The sequence below is a fragment of the Dromiciops gliroides genome, chromosome 3, assembly GCF_019393635.1.
Source record: "Dromiciops gliroides isolate mDroGli1 chromosome 3, mDroGli1.pri, whole genome shotgun sequence".
Taxonomy (NCBI): Eukaryota; Metazoa; Chordata; class Mammalia; order Microbiotheria; family Microbiotheriidae; genus Dromiciops; species Dromiciops gliroides.
In genome coordinates this window covers 303,298,897-303,314,305 of record NC_057863.1, presented here as the reverse complement: position 1 = coordinate 303,314,305, position 15,409 = coordinate 303,298,897, and the positions used below count along the sequence as shown (strand labels likewise).

The window sequence follows — 15,409 nt, the reverse complement described above, 5'->3', positions numbered from 1 at the left end:
TGGTAGGAAGTAAAATAACAATGTCTAGGTAGATACTAAAAGGCCAAATAAAGCATATGAAGACAAGTTAAGTATAACATCTCCTACAAACCAGTTAAGATAAAAGTGTGGTATTTCAAAGGCACAGAAAATGCCTAGAACTACAATGGACACAGTCCTACCTGAACACCAGAGATTGAAGTGATGATGACTTGAATGACCTTCTAATAATAAGATGGTAACATCATAAATCTAGAGTTGGAAGGGGCCTCAGAGACCACCTAGTCTGACAATTGTTTTAGGGGGAGGAGGGGCAATGAGGGTTAAGTGACTTGCCCAGGGTCACACAGCTAGTAAGTGTCAAGTGTCTGAGGCCAGATTTGAATTCAGGTCCTCCTGAATCCAGGGCCAGTGCTCTATCCACTGCGCCACCTAGCTGCCCCTCTATGCTCTTTTACTTGGTGACCTCATCAGCTCCCATGACTTCCATTATCATCTCTATGCTGATGATTCCAGGATCTACCCTCCAGACTCACACCTCCCACTACCTATTAGGCATCTCAAAGTGGATATCCTATGGATATCTTAAACTCAGCATGCCCCAGACTGAACTCATTAGCTTTCCCCCTCAAACTCAGCCTCATTCCAAACTTCTTTATTACTGTTGAGGGCCCCCATCATCCTCCCAGACATCTAGGCTTGCAACCCAGATGTCATCCTCAAATCCTCACCATCTCTCACCCTTCATATTCAATCTTTTGCCAAGCCCTGTTGATTTTACCTTCCTAACCTCTCTATCATATACTCCCTTCTCTCCTCTGACACTGCCACCACCCAAGTATAGGCCCTCATCACCTCATGCTTTGACTGCTGAAATAGCTGCTAGTTGGTCTGCCTAAAGTCTCTCTTCACTCCAGTCTACCCCTGCCCCCCTCACCTGCCTGATGAATCTTCCTGACCACAAAGATCTGATCATACCACCTTCTTCCCTATTCAATCAAGTCCAGTAGTTCTCTATTACTTCCAGGGTCAGATATAAAACTCTGTTCAAAGCCATTCATAACCTGGCCCCCTTCTACCTCTCCAGTCTTCTTACACTTCTCCTCCCCTTCTCTACTCCTCACCTGAATGTAGTATATTATATGGTTACTACTAAGAACTTTAAATGACTGCCCCCCCCCCAAAAAAAGAGACCATCTCCATTTTTCCAGGTATGCAGACCACTTCAGATAGCTGAATCTAGTCTGTATGCTTCACTCAATGCCTATACCAGGGCACTTTTCAGGTCTAGAATTTTAGCACTAAAATACTGATGTTGGGTTTACAGCAAGAAGCCTTGTGCGCTTTGAAAAAAAGCCATCTAAATTGACCCAAGAATAATAAATTCATCAAGCTAGAAAAATAGTTAGGACATGACTCTGTTTGCTATCTCAGTTAATCTAATTGAGAGCGAGGGAGCGAGCACCAGCAGACCATTACTGTCAAAAGGCCCAGGGGATAGTTGAGAGTTCCAGATTACCTTAATACTGTATTCTAATGTATGACCACCTTTCATACCAAGATATTTTTCTGTTTTTTTGTTTTTGTTTGGGATTTGGGTTTTTTGTTTTCTGGGGATAAGACCTTTGAATTCACTGGTGCAAGTGACTCTCAGTACTGAAACTCTCTCAACAAATGTAGGCTGTAACTTAAAGCCTCAAAAGGGTTGCCTGGGGCACTGAGACATCAAGTGGTGTACCAAGGCCACATGGTTAGCATACGATTTCGATTCTTGCATTTGAAGCTGTTTTTTAAATTATTGTTACTTATATTTTAATGGCTATTGTACCCATTTTGGCAGTATTTATAATATTATATATTAGTAAAGTATTACGTGACAGTTAGCACAAGCAGGAAGAAAGCCCCAGAGCCATGTTGTCTCTCAGAGAGAGAGCTCATGGCCTCAAGGAGAGTTCAGAAGTCCTACTAACCTATACTGTCCCAAGAGGGAGAACATGCACCAAGAGACAGCATTCTGAGCCAAGATCAGGCCAAGAAAGAGAGCCAAGATGGCAACCCTTGGGTGGCCAAGGCTTTTTATCCTCTTTTGATAGAGGTGGGTCATTATACATTGATCAAAGCTAATTGGTTAGCATCATTCAATTCCATTGGTTGACATGACCTGAGGGTGGTTCAAATTAAAATGAACTTTACCAGGTGACATAAGGGGGAAGTATGCAGAAGACTCTCCCCTAAATTGTTCCAGGCAAAGTCCATTATCTAGGTGTGGTTTAATCAGTCCTTTTATGACCTAGACATAAGAATCTATCTCAGCTCCTATTGTATCTTTGGGCTCACCCCTAACAAGATTCCAGTAAAGAATTGGACTTTCTGAAGCAGGGGGGAGAGGAAAGGGACTAAAACTGGGTCTCTGGGTTCCCAAGAAATTCATTATTAATAATTATTTTCTCACAAAGCTAACTCTCTATCCACTAGGTCAGTGATGTCAAATTCAAATAAAAACAAAGACATTAAGACTGCCCCCTCCCCAATTTGTGTATAAAGATCCCAGAAAGCACATTGATTTAGTTTTTTTTAATGTAGTTATTTATGTTTTAATCTATTTTTGTTTATTTTGTCAAGTAATTCCCAATTACATTTTAACCTGGTTGGGCACCCTCTGGTGTATGTAATATGGTGGCATGCTGCCATGAATCTGATACCTTCCTTCTAGGTCATGTTGCTTCTCTCTTTATATTAATTAACTTAAATCTCTCAAACACATTTTTCTTTGTTCTGCCCAATTAGAGATTGGAGAATAACTAGTTTCTACCATCTTTATAATCTTCCACATACCTAAAAGGCTGTCACTGAGCATCCCTCACTCAGTCTTATCAACCCTATAAGCTACAATTTCCACAACTCTATAAATTTCCTCATGGGTCCTCTTTTCCAAATTCATAATCGTTTTTAATCCTTTAATTTTTCTGCATAGTTTTTTGCCATCTTGACCTTTAAAAGTACATGGACAAAAGCTGGGGGTATGACCCAGAGACAACACAAAAATATTACCAAAAGATTACTTCTCAATTCTTTCAAAATGTCTTTAAACCTACAAAATGTACTTCTCCAGAACCACAGGGTAGTGGGAAGAAGGAATCACTCTAAGTGTAGAGTTAGAGGGCACAGAAGAGAAAAAAGAATTAGAATTAAGGAAGTCTGAGGAGAATTAGACAACATCCAGGCCACCCATAATTCAAGAACTTCCAAAAGCTAAGATGTTCAGCAGTCAAATTCAAGTTCTCTTTAGATATTCTAAAAAAGTTTTTCCACACTCACTCCTAAGTTCTACCTTTTCCTAGGATAATTCACCTAGAATTCTAGAGTGAAAAGGGGCCTTGGAGATAAAAATCACATTATTTTTCAGATGAGAAAAATTAAACCTAGAGAGTTTAATGACTTTTCCTAGGTAACACAGCTAATTAGTGGTAGTCCTGGAATTAGAACCCAAGTGTCCTCACTCCTAGTCCAATGTTTTCTTTCTTTCATTACAATACACTGCTTCCCTATTTGTCTAAACAGGTAGATCTGAAAACGAAAGTTAAACTATTGGGGGGAGTGGGAGAAGCATCAAAAGTTGGGTGAGGCAGTATAGAAATAGACAGGGCAATGGTCCTTCTCTTCAGAAGGTCCTGAAACCATCTTGAAACTTTAAAAAATACACTCCCCTGTTAACATGTAGATAAAACTATCTAATCTCTCCATCTCCCTGTAATGGGGACAGAGGGAGGGTTGGCCAATGAGCCCAATCCTTATGACCAGCCAACAAGATGCTTTCCCCAAGTGGACTTAAAAAATGAGCAGTTTTTTTCTCATCTTCTTAGTTCTTGAAGAAGAAAAGCATTCCTAATTTGCTGCTAAGCCAAAACTAAGAACAGTTATTAAAATTCCTTCACAAAGGAAACTGATCAAACGTGTGACCAAGGGAAAAACATGCTCCAATGTAGGTACTTCTGGGCAGAGAAAGGGGCCTCAGACCTTAATCTCTTCTCTCAAGCTCACACATACATGGCCTTGGATTTTGCCTCTTTCTGCTTGTTCCTACTCCTAGGTGAAGACCAGGCTATAGAACCTTGCAAGTTTTGAAAGGTTGTGTAACGATTAGAATAATGCCACCTGCTGGAGACTTACTGTAGAAGAGTTCCGCCCATGAAGTGGAGGTCTTTGAGGGCAAGACCAGGAGCCTTTTCTTTGGCTTCAGGAAGTGACGTGGGCTAGTGGGAGGAGGAAGGAAGAGACTGGCGCTCAGTCTCACTCTCTGGCCTTTGGACTCTGGTGGAGAGTGGAGCTAGAAATGTGCTCTCCCTTTAATAGATAGGAATCTAGGCCTTTCTCTCTTTCTTTACCAAATTCTTATTCTCCTTAATAAATGCTTAAAAGTCTAAGTCTTGCTAAAGCTTATAATTTATTGGCAACCACTTATTGGATATTTTAGACAGACTAGCTAGAATTTTAGCCCTTAACAGTTGAGAGATTGAGGTACCACTGGTCCAAGAGCTGGATTTTGTGGACTGCTGAGGTTGGTGAGGAGCAAGGACTAGAGAACTGATTGAACCAATACAGGAGTTGATTGAAAGCAACCAAGATAGAGCAAGTCCAAATTATATATCAGCTAAGCCACACTCCAAGGTGAACTTGGCATGGCAAATGTTTTGTAGAAACTACTTTAAGTTTGAACCCAATCTCCCCAGAGACCATGATGGAATAGGAGGAAGCATGCCCCTGGATGTTGAGGGGCAAAGTTTGTATGTTTAATCTTGCTATATCTTCCTAGTAAATATGCCTTTGTAAAAGCTAGTTGATGCTAATTGATTAAATTGGTTAAATACTGAGGCACTAATCACTGGAAGGTAGTTATGATATCAGGTCATTCATATTAGAGAGAATGTGCTATAATTGGAGTTCAAGCCAATAGAATTAGAAAAAGGAAATCTTTTGCTGCTCCGGGGTTTTCCTAAGATACTCTCAGGAACAGAGGAGGGGAATAGCCAGTCCTCTGTGGGATCATCTGTGAGAGTGGGAGTTGGCCCAGGAATCTTCAGTACCTACAAAAACTACAAGCTTTCTCCCTAACAAAAGACTTAAAGAACATATGCACTTTATCATGGCCAAAGAGGAAGATAAGGAGATGCTCTGACCAATTAGTTACCTTTTGTAAGCATTCTCAGTTCTGGCTCAGCTGCCAATCTTTCTCACCATGGTTAGCAGACCAGAAACAATGCCTGTGCAATGCTCTTTAGTCCATGTGAGGATTGCTTATAAGGACTACATTTACTGGCCAATCTCTTCCCCCCAACCCATCACATCTTCAGAGAAAGATCCTACTTTCTTCATATCTGGAGCTTCAAACATCAGGTAGTATTGCACCAATGGGCTTAAAAGTTCCACTGAGATAGACCTAAGAAAAGTTTTGCAATGTCGATTTTATTTTACAATTTACAATTAAGACTAAAAATCTAAGGACTTAATACTTACTGTGTTTTTTTGAGAGACCATATCCTGAAAGAAATGAACAAACAGGATTAAATCAAGACATGCTTCTGAAAAGAGTTAATTATAGCAATAATTTATAAGGGCAGCTATTACATTTCGCCTACTTGCAATAAGAGCCAATAACTGCAAAACTTCCTAAAAATTTAGACTATGGCCCAGTAAATACTGTAATTTTTAGCTAGGGTATTCTTGTTCTCAACTGCATAACTTTCAGACCAAATTGCTGACTAGAGTCATTCAATGTCATGGAAGTTTACCCACCTCTTTTCTCTGTAGTTTTTCCCCTTACAAGGGTTTGGGTCTTTGCCTCATAACCCTTTTCTCATGAAGTAGGACCATTTGGATGCCAAATTGGCTTCTACTATCTGATAGTAAATCAGCCTTGAGAAGAACTTATGCTGGGGGTGGTGGTTAGGGGGATAGGTTTTATCCCAATTAGAATTCTGAAGGCTCCACCAGGTTATAGCTATTTTATCCAGTTAATTTAGCAAAATGATTACACAACACTTGAAAAACATCAATTAAGCAATCATGGAAACCAATATTTATTTAGAGGGGGAAAAAATAAATAGCCATTGTTTCCACACATCCTCTCCTAAATCTCAAATGTCTTGAAATTTCTAGTCCCAGAAGAGGAGGCTAGAAAGAGGGGATCTGACAAGTAAAAATATCTGGTATCATAACAAACCACTCAACCCCATTTCATTAAAATGGTCTCTTCTATTTTTTTATCTAGCTTATATAGCTTTTCACTGAGCTCCATAGCTAAGTAACTATCTATTGAAATGGGGAATAAGGCATATTAAATTCACATCATTTCCTATATTAAAAACCACCTCCAACAAAAACCATTACCCATGTATCTACAGCTACCAAACTACAAATTTAACAACCTTAATGAAATCCAAATCTGTCTATATACTGATGCCATTTGAACTAATTTGAATATGCTTCAACCTTCTTGAAAACAAATGTAGAATTGGAATTATAGCAATTAATTGGTTTCTTTGGGTACAATCATATGGATTACCTAATTGCTGAAACGTTAATAGCATATTAATATAGTTTGGACCTGGAACACATCAACATAAACATTAAAATTTTAAAGTAAGAACATTCTGAAAGCTTACAACTATCCTGGGTTAATTAGTATGTAAAATATACTAAGAACATTTTATATTTTAAAATATTTTTTTCTAAATATGGGTATTGAACAATGGTTGGGGAAATGGCAGAAGCTAACATTTTCCCTATTTTTTTTTTTTACAATTGCTTGTAAAAATTATCCAATTGTCTAATTTGTATCTGGAGATGAGAATGAAATCACACATCAAAGGAATGGTGAAATTTCAAGTGGGTGAGGCTCCAGCTGTAAATTATCCATCTTAGTAAGGGCAACATAAATGAGTGGAAGATGTTGCCTCAAACTCCATAAGTTACATTTGTACACACTTCCCTCAAGGAGCTTACAATCTAGTGGGAAATACAACGTGTAAATAAATGTATACGGCACAAGCTATATACAGGATAAACAGGAATATACTAGAATTAAAAGGGGCTGGGGAAGGCTTCCTATAGAAGGTGGGATTTTAGTTGGGACTTAAGGGAAGCCAGGAAGGTCAAAGGTGAGAGACAAGAGAGAGCATTGTAGGTAAGGGGAACAGCCAGAGGAAAAAGCCAGGAGCTGAGAGGTGGAGTGTGGTACAGCTAGGAGGCCACTTCCCTTTATATAGTTCCTCAAGAGTTAAGAAATCACAAGTGATTTTCCAGAAGTTCACTCAAATTCAAGTGGTTTGAACTTCACTGAAACAAGTCTATTCATTGGCAACACCTTCAGAGATCCTCACCATGAAAGCAAATTCTTTGTTAGGCCAAACCTTTGTTACTGTGGGACTAAATTTACATGGATATTATTCCACAGTCTTCTTCCTCAACTACAACTGGATTCATCATAGTCTTTAGCAGAATTTTATTCACCTAAACACGTAATATAGAAGGATCTGGAAAGCATACTTTACCTTAAGTGAGAGAGCAGTATCTGCATCAATATCATGGTACAGTATGACGTTATTGGCCATGTCAAAGCTTTCCCGTACTCCAAGGTGATAGAAGAGGGATGGCTGTCTGGAAATATCACTCATATCTACCACAGCAACATCTGGAATAATTGGGAATAAGGAAGGGAAGAGCATAGGAAAGGTCATAGAGCTCACTGCTACAATTCAAATAAATCAATAAACATTTATTAAGAGCCAAGCTCTGCAAAGCTATCTATTCCCATATGAAAAAATGCTCTAAATCTCTAATGATTAGAGAGATGCAAATTAAAACAACTCTGAGGTACCACCTGACACCTATCAGACTGGCTAAAATGACAAAAAAGGAAAATAATAAATGTTGGATAAGCTGTGGGAAAATTGGAACACTAATTCATTATTGGTGGAACTGTGAACTGATCCAACCATTCTGGAGAGCAATTTGGAATTATGCCCAAAGGGCGATAAAGCTGTGCATACCCTTTGACCCAGCAATACCACTTTTAGGTCTTTTTCCCAAAGAAATCATGGGAAAGGGAAAGGGACCCACATGTACAAAAATATTTAGAGCTGCTCTTTACGTGGTAGCAAGGAATTGGAAGTTGAGGGGGTGCCCATTAATTGGGGAATGGCTGGACAAGTTGTGGTATATGAATACAATGGAATACTATTGTGCTGTAAGAAATGATGAGCAGGAGGAGTTCAGAGAAACCTGGAGGGTCTTACATGAGCTGATGAGAGAGATGAGCAGAACCAGAAGAACATTGTACACAGTATCATCAACATTGAGTGTTGACCTACTGTGATGGACTATATTCTTCTCACCAATGCAATGGTACAGAAGAGTTCCAGGGAACTCATGATAGAAGAGGATCTCCAAATCCAAGAGAAAAAAAAAAAAAACTGTGGAGTATAGATGCTGAATGAACCATACTATTTCTTTTGTTTTTGGTGCTGTTTTTTTTTTTTCCTATTTTGAGGTTTTTCATCATTGCTCTGATTTTTTCTTTTATAACAGGACTAATGCAGAAATAGGATTAATGTTATTATGTGTATATATATGTATATATTATGTATATATATATGTGTCTATAGATATATAGACATATAGATATAACCTATATCAGATTGCCTGCTGTCTAGGGGAGGGGGGGAGGGAGGGGAGGGAGGGAGAAAAATCTGAAATTGTAAAGCTTGTATAGACAAAAGTTGAGAACTATCTTTACATGTAACAGAAAAAATAAAATACCATATATGTTAAAAAAAAAAAAGCCAAGCTCTGTACCAGGCACTGCGGACACCTGCCTTGTTGTTATTCAGTTGTGTCCGATTCTACTTGGGGTTCTCTTTACAAAGATAGTGGAGTGATTTGCCTTTTCCATCTCCAGCTCATTTTACAAAAGAAGAACTGAGGCAAACATGGTTAAATGACTTGTCCAGAGTCACAGAGCTAGTAAGTGTCTGAGGCCAGATTTGAACTCATGAAGATGAATCATCCTGATTCCAAGCCCAGTGCTCCATCTACTGTACCGCCTGGAATCTGACATTCTACTATTCACTTTCTCAGTTTCTCACCGATTACAAACAGTAGAGAACTGCAATTTGTACTTCTGCTGTGAGCCATGATCATGTAGAGCTAAGGAATGATTTAGTTCAAATCTCAACGTTAATTAGGGTAGAGAAATAATAGTAAAACAATAGCTTAATGTTATTATTCAAAGCTGTTTTATAATGCTTTATGGTTTGCAAAGAGCTTTACAATGTTTATCTCATTTGACCCTCATGACAATTCTAAGAGGGTAGGTTCTATTACCATCCCCATTTTACAAGTGGTCAAACTGAGAAATGATTTACCCAGGGATATCTAACTACTAAGTCTCTAAGGCTGGAATTGGTCTCAGGTCTTCCTGGTTTAACTCCCTTTTTAGAGTGTTTCTAAACATGAAGCAGGTACTCAGACACTAATTGATTTTTAATGTTTCCTTAGAAGTGAGAATGAAAAACTGTCTTCTGTTTTTTGGAATTCAATTAAATACTACCTGCAATAAATTTTAAACCAGTTGGAATGCATGTTCAAAATCCTGCCTTTAAAAAAAATAAAAGGCAATGTTTACATCTCTACAAAAGAATTCAAGTTATCGAAGTAGGCCTTTAAGACCTAATCAAAATGTACAGTTCTCTAGGAATCAGGGCTACCCCCTGGCTTCTTTTCTGTTAGTACATACTCACCCTCAGGGTATATTAACATATTTCCAATTAAAACAGGATTTTAGATAAGACTAAATTAATCCTATGAAACAGAAGGGTCAAATTCACAAATACTGGGATTGTTTAAAGAACTCTTGAAAGCTATTCATGACATTCTGGGTTCCTTGATAAGGACCAGATTTTCTAGAATTTGGGTGATAACTGTTTTCATGGAGGCAGGATTTTTGTATGATAAAATTAATAGCAATTAAAATGAAATCAACATTCTTTGCTACTGATCCTTTCAATCCTATTTTAACTGGATGATAAACATGGAGAGATGAAATCTAGAGCAGAGAAATATAGAGGTCATCTAAACAGCTATAATCTTTCCTAGTTCAAAAAAACCCAAATTGATTTTTTAAAAAAATTATTTGGTTGGTGGTGTTTTGTTTTGGTTTTTTGCGGGGCAATGAGGGGTTAAGTGACTTGCCCAGGATCACACAGCTAGTGAGTATCAAGTGTCTGAGGTTGGATTTGAACTCAGATCCTCCTGAATCCAGGGTCGGTGCTTTATCCACTACACCACCTAGCTGCCCCCATTTAAAAAAAATTTTTTTTGAGGGGCAATGAAGGTTAAGTGACTTGCCCAGGGTCACACAACTAGTGTCAAATATCTGCGGCTGAATTTGAACTCAGGTCCTCCTGAATCCAGTGCTCTATCCACTGTGCCACCTAGCTGTCCCCCCAGCACTTTTAAAGAATTTATTTTGAGAGTAAGAGAACAAGTGCTTTGAGTTTGATTCAATAAACTCCACTGGAGATAATAAAAATATATTCATTAATGAGCTCTTTCAGGGCAAGGCCCAGTTTTTGGATTTCTCTGTATCCTCACCACAAGCTGAGCACTGTTCTAGCCACAGAGTGATCCCATCATTCTTTTTTGATTGACTGATGCTAATATAACCATCAGGTGTTATACTGCATCAGTGGTGCCTCAAAGCTATTAGAAATTACAAATAAGGGGCAGCTAGGTGGCACAGTGGATAAAACACCAGCCCTGGATTCAGGAGTACCAGAGTTCAAATCCGGCCTCAGACACTTAACACTTACTAGCTGTGTGACCCTGGGCAAGTCACTTAACCCTCATTGCCCTAAAAAAAAAAAAAAAGGAAAGAAAGAAATTACAAATAAAATAGGGTGACAAGAGGAGGAGGAGAAGGGAGGGAGGGAAAGAGGGAGAAAGAAGGGAGATTTTTATTTCCTTTTCACCTTATTCTACACATTTCAAAACCTTTTTCCCCCAAAAAGGGTCCTTAGGTTTCACCAGATTTCAAGGACAAATAACACAAAAACAGTAAAGAATCTTCAGTCTGGATGACTTCTAAAGTTAATTTTAGCTTTAAATCAGTGATGATATGCAAAATGTAAATATTTCCCCAAAATAGCACAGTGCCTGGCACATAGTAAGCTCTATTTTATTATCATCATTATTTCAAAAATAATAAACATTTTTATTTAAAGTTTTGAGTTCCAAATTCTATCCCTCCTTCCCTACCTGAGACAATAAGCAATCAGATATAGGTTATACATGTATAATTGTGAGAAATGGGTAATTGTCTCCTCTCAATGTGGATATAACAGTCAGTCATACTCCCCTGACCTGTTTGTAGGACAAAGGTCTCAGATCTCCTCCTCCCCCTCAGGTTAGCAAGGTCACATGGTTCAAGGAGCCCTGGTCTCTATTAGGTCCTCTCCAGAGTTGTGTCACTTAACCCCAATTGCCTCACTTAAACAACAAAACAAAATCAACAATAACAAAAAACAAACAAACCAAAGGATTTGGGGGTCAGAAGACCTGAGTTCTGATCTCCACTAGTTATGTGACCTTGGGCAAATGATTTCCCTAAATCACTGCAAATATCCTGGTGCAAGCATTTTACCAGAGAGGTCACCAAAATTAAGATACATTTCCTCAGTACCCCCATCACTCAGGCATCATAAATAGTCCTTTTTGGTTCAACCATTACCAATGAGACATATAATTTGCATGGACAGATGGAGAGTGGAACTGGTACCCTAAAATGTAAAAAGACCTAAGAGAAGGCCTCTAGCCCATCAGATGGCTGTCTGTGGAATATTTATGGGAGATCACAGTACAAGAATGGCATGATATTGGACACCTGTGATGAATAGTTTGCCTTAGGGAATCATTGCTTGAGGGGCAGTGTTTTACTCTAATTGTCAGACCTAGAATCAGGAAGACTCATCTCTCATCTTCTGGAGTTCAACCCTAGCCTTAGGTGCTCATTAGCTTCATGACCCTAGGCAACTGACTTAACCATATTTGCCTCAGTTTCCTCATCTGTAAAATGAGCTGTAGAAGGAAATATGATTCTATGATCCCCTGTCTCAGTTTCCTAATCTTTTCTTTTTCTTTTTTTTTTTTCTTGGTGGGGCATTGAGGGTTAAGTGACTTGCCCAGGGTCACACAGCTAGTAAGTGTCAAGTGTCTGAGGCTGGATTTGAACTCAGGTCTTCCTGAATCCAGGGCCAGTGCTTTATCCACTACACCACCTAGCTGCCCCCTGGTTTCCTAATCTTTTAAAAAGGAACAGCTACTTACTTCCTATGGTCATTAGGAGCTATAGACTTTGAAAAACACTATGAAAATTGTGCTATTGCTAGTATTCTGAGGCCAAGAGAAGATTCAAATTTAATGTAACAAAAAGAGCTACTTCTTTCAAATTGGATAATGATTCTTTTTTATTTTTTGGTGAGGCAATTGGGGTTAAGTGACTTGCCCAGGGTCACACAGCTAGTAAGTGTTAAGTGTCTGAGGCCAGATTTGAACTCAGGTACTCCTGACTCCAGGGCCGGTGCTCTATCCACTGTGCCATCTAACTGCCCCTAAATTGGATAATAATTCTAAAGCACTGGGCAGAGTGCCTGCCACATAGTATGTGCTGAAAACGGAAAACCAAGGAATAATAATAATAAATCAGTAACACTATTTATCATCATAATCATTATTACTCAATTTGCCTCTTTCAGATTTCTGAGCTATGACCTTTCACTGTGAAAGGGTGTGAGAGATTCAGAGTCAGTAGGGAACTTTGAGGTCATCTATCCAGTCCCTTCATTTACAGATGAAAAGGCTTGCCTAAGGTCCCAGAGGAAATAAGTGTCAGAGATAGAGTTTAATCCCAGCTCCTCTGACACCAAGAGCCAATATTCTTTCAGATCCTCTCCCTGGCTTGTTTCAACTGCCCAACTAAAGCTACATGTAAAGGAATAAGAGCTTTGAGGAATGTGATTGAAAGCCTGATACTGGATTGCAGCCCATCAGAGATGAAAATATTCGGGGCACTTCCTGCTATTGTTTTAAGATCTTTCATGTGAGGTGGTGGGACAATGATTTAACATTACAATTTAAAATTAAACTTATTTTAAAGTTCCCCACTGGCTAAAGTGTGTCCTCCTTTCCTCAAAAGAAAAGACCAAATTTAGCTTTGGCTGTTGGTAGCAAGAACACATTGCCAGCTTCTCTGGGGAGCTCCCAAGAGGCAAAAACAAGGGATTTGGAACCAACAACTTTTGTTAAAATCTTGGGCAAGGCACTGATCTTCCCCCAAAGCTCAGTTTCTTCATTTGCAAAGAAGAAAACTAGATAATTAAGATCCCTCTGGTTCTCAATTTGACTCCAATGATTTAGTATAAAACTTTGAGCTAAATAAAATATCATATGACTAGATAAGGTTCAAGATCCTTTCTTAGGAGCCCAATTAGAGTAAAACAACTAATTTGCCCATGTAAAGCATATTTCCTTATTGACTTCCTTTTTTTTTTTAAAAAAAATTTTTTTATGTTTATTACATTTTTTTATTCATTTATTATTTTTTTTTAGTGAGGCAATTGGGGTTAAATGACTTGCCCAGGGTCACACAGCTAGTAAGTGTCAAGTGTCTGAGGCCGGATTTGAACTCAGGTATTCCTGACTCCAGGGCCGGTGCTCTATCCACTGCACCACCTAGCTGCCCCTATTGAATTCCTTTTGATAAAGTCATCATAACACACTGCTGGTGGAGTCACCTGAAGGTAAATTTATCAAAGGCTTTAAAAAAAAAATCAGGATAGTCTTTAAGCAATTAGGAAACTAGACAGAAAGAGATAAGAGTATCTGGGATACAGAAATTCTTGATAACCATCAAAAGAAAACCCATTTATGATTCTACATTTCAGTGTTGTGGGTCTTCCATTAACAAAAGGAAGAAAAGCTGGTCACATTACATGTAGACAGTTGGGAAAGAGCGAAGGCAAAAAGAGAAGGGGACAGAAGAAAATGAGATGGATAGTGTCACCTAATCAATGAACTTGAGCTTGGACAGATCTTGAAAGATAATGGAGCATAGAAGGGCCTAGCATGCTATGGTCCATAGGGTCACAGAGTGGGACATGACTCAACAACAACAGCAAACAACCACTACCACCACCCCCACCACTCCACCAACCAACCACCACCACCAACAGAAAAGCTTTTGAGAAAGAGCCCTTCCTTCACTGGCTCCACCTGTCGAGAAGCTCTCAACAACCTGACATTTTATTTTAATTACCTTTTTTCAGTTTGCAAAAAATGTTTCCTCTCCTTCCCTCCTTGAGCAAAGGGGTGGAGAAACAAGAAAACACAACTCTTTTAATAGATATGTACACTCAAGCAAAACAAATTTCTCATTAGCCATCACCAAAAAACGTTTGTTTGTTTGTTTGTTTTTTTTAAGCAAGAATGTGGTGAAATATCGTTTTACACCTGCTCTTCAGAGTGTAAGAAGGTGAAAACTCAACAGGAATTAGGTTTAGTCAATCAAGTATTGACAAAATGCCACACAAATGCCAATCTGCACTCAGGATCCATCATCACCTCTCTGTCAAAAGGTGGGTAAACTTTCTCATCATCAGTGCTCTGGAGTGGTGGTTGGTCACTGCCAACAACTTGACTTTTTAAACTTCATAAGAATCTGACTGGGAAAGGCTAAGGTTCAAAATAAGTACCTTTAGAGGGACACTCAGTGTGGAACACTGCATATACTATTAGAGCCAGAGGTAAGTTGGATAGGTCCCCCAACCCCACCCCTTCTCCTTCCTTTTTTCCTTTGTTGAAAAGGGTGGCTTCCTGAAGAGCTGAGGAGGAAGGATATTTTTAAAAAGAAAAAAAAAAAGCAAGTTACCCATTAACAAAAGAACTCTTTTACAACTAGCACTGTCTCTATCCATTCTAGCTTACAAAAATGGTGATGAAAGAGGGGCACCATATTATTTTACCCCAGAGGTAAAATATTACCATAGACTATAAATGTTATTTTCATTTAAACGCGCATAAAATTATGCATGTACTTTTTCCTCTTTCCATTTGTCAAATGATTCTCAAGTTTCTAAAGCAATTAGGCAACTGAGGCAACTATATGGTAGAGAATAATTGACCATATTCTGGGACTGTACTGGCTCACACTGGTTTTTAAATATATTCAAGGTCATCTAGGGGCCAAGGCCTCATTCTCCAACCTGTAATATATGTGTTTGCATTGACCTAATGGGAAGCAGTGCAGGGTACTGAAAAACCATCCCAGATCTGGAGTCAGAGAATGCACGTTCACATTCTACTAGGTGACATTGAGAAA

At 38.8% G+C, this 15,409-nt stretch overlaps 1 protein-coding gene across 1 annotated transcript in view; it reads right to left on the bottom strand.

The window, feature by feature from the left end:
- The window catches only part of MAP3K15 (mitogen-activated protein kinase kinase kinase 15), a 158,319-nt gene that overhangs the window by 128,777 nt on the left and 14,133 nt on the right, over positions 1 to 15,409 (bottom strand). Inside the window, 2 exon segments of the mRNA XM_043990710.1 lie at positions 5,494 to 5,517; positions 7,530 to 7,669. Of these exon segments, the coding sequence (XP_043846645.1) occupies positions 5,494 to 5,517; positions 7,530 to 7,669 (164 nt within the window).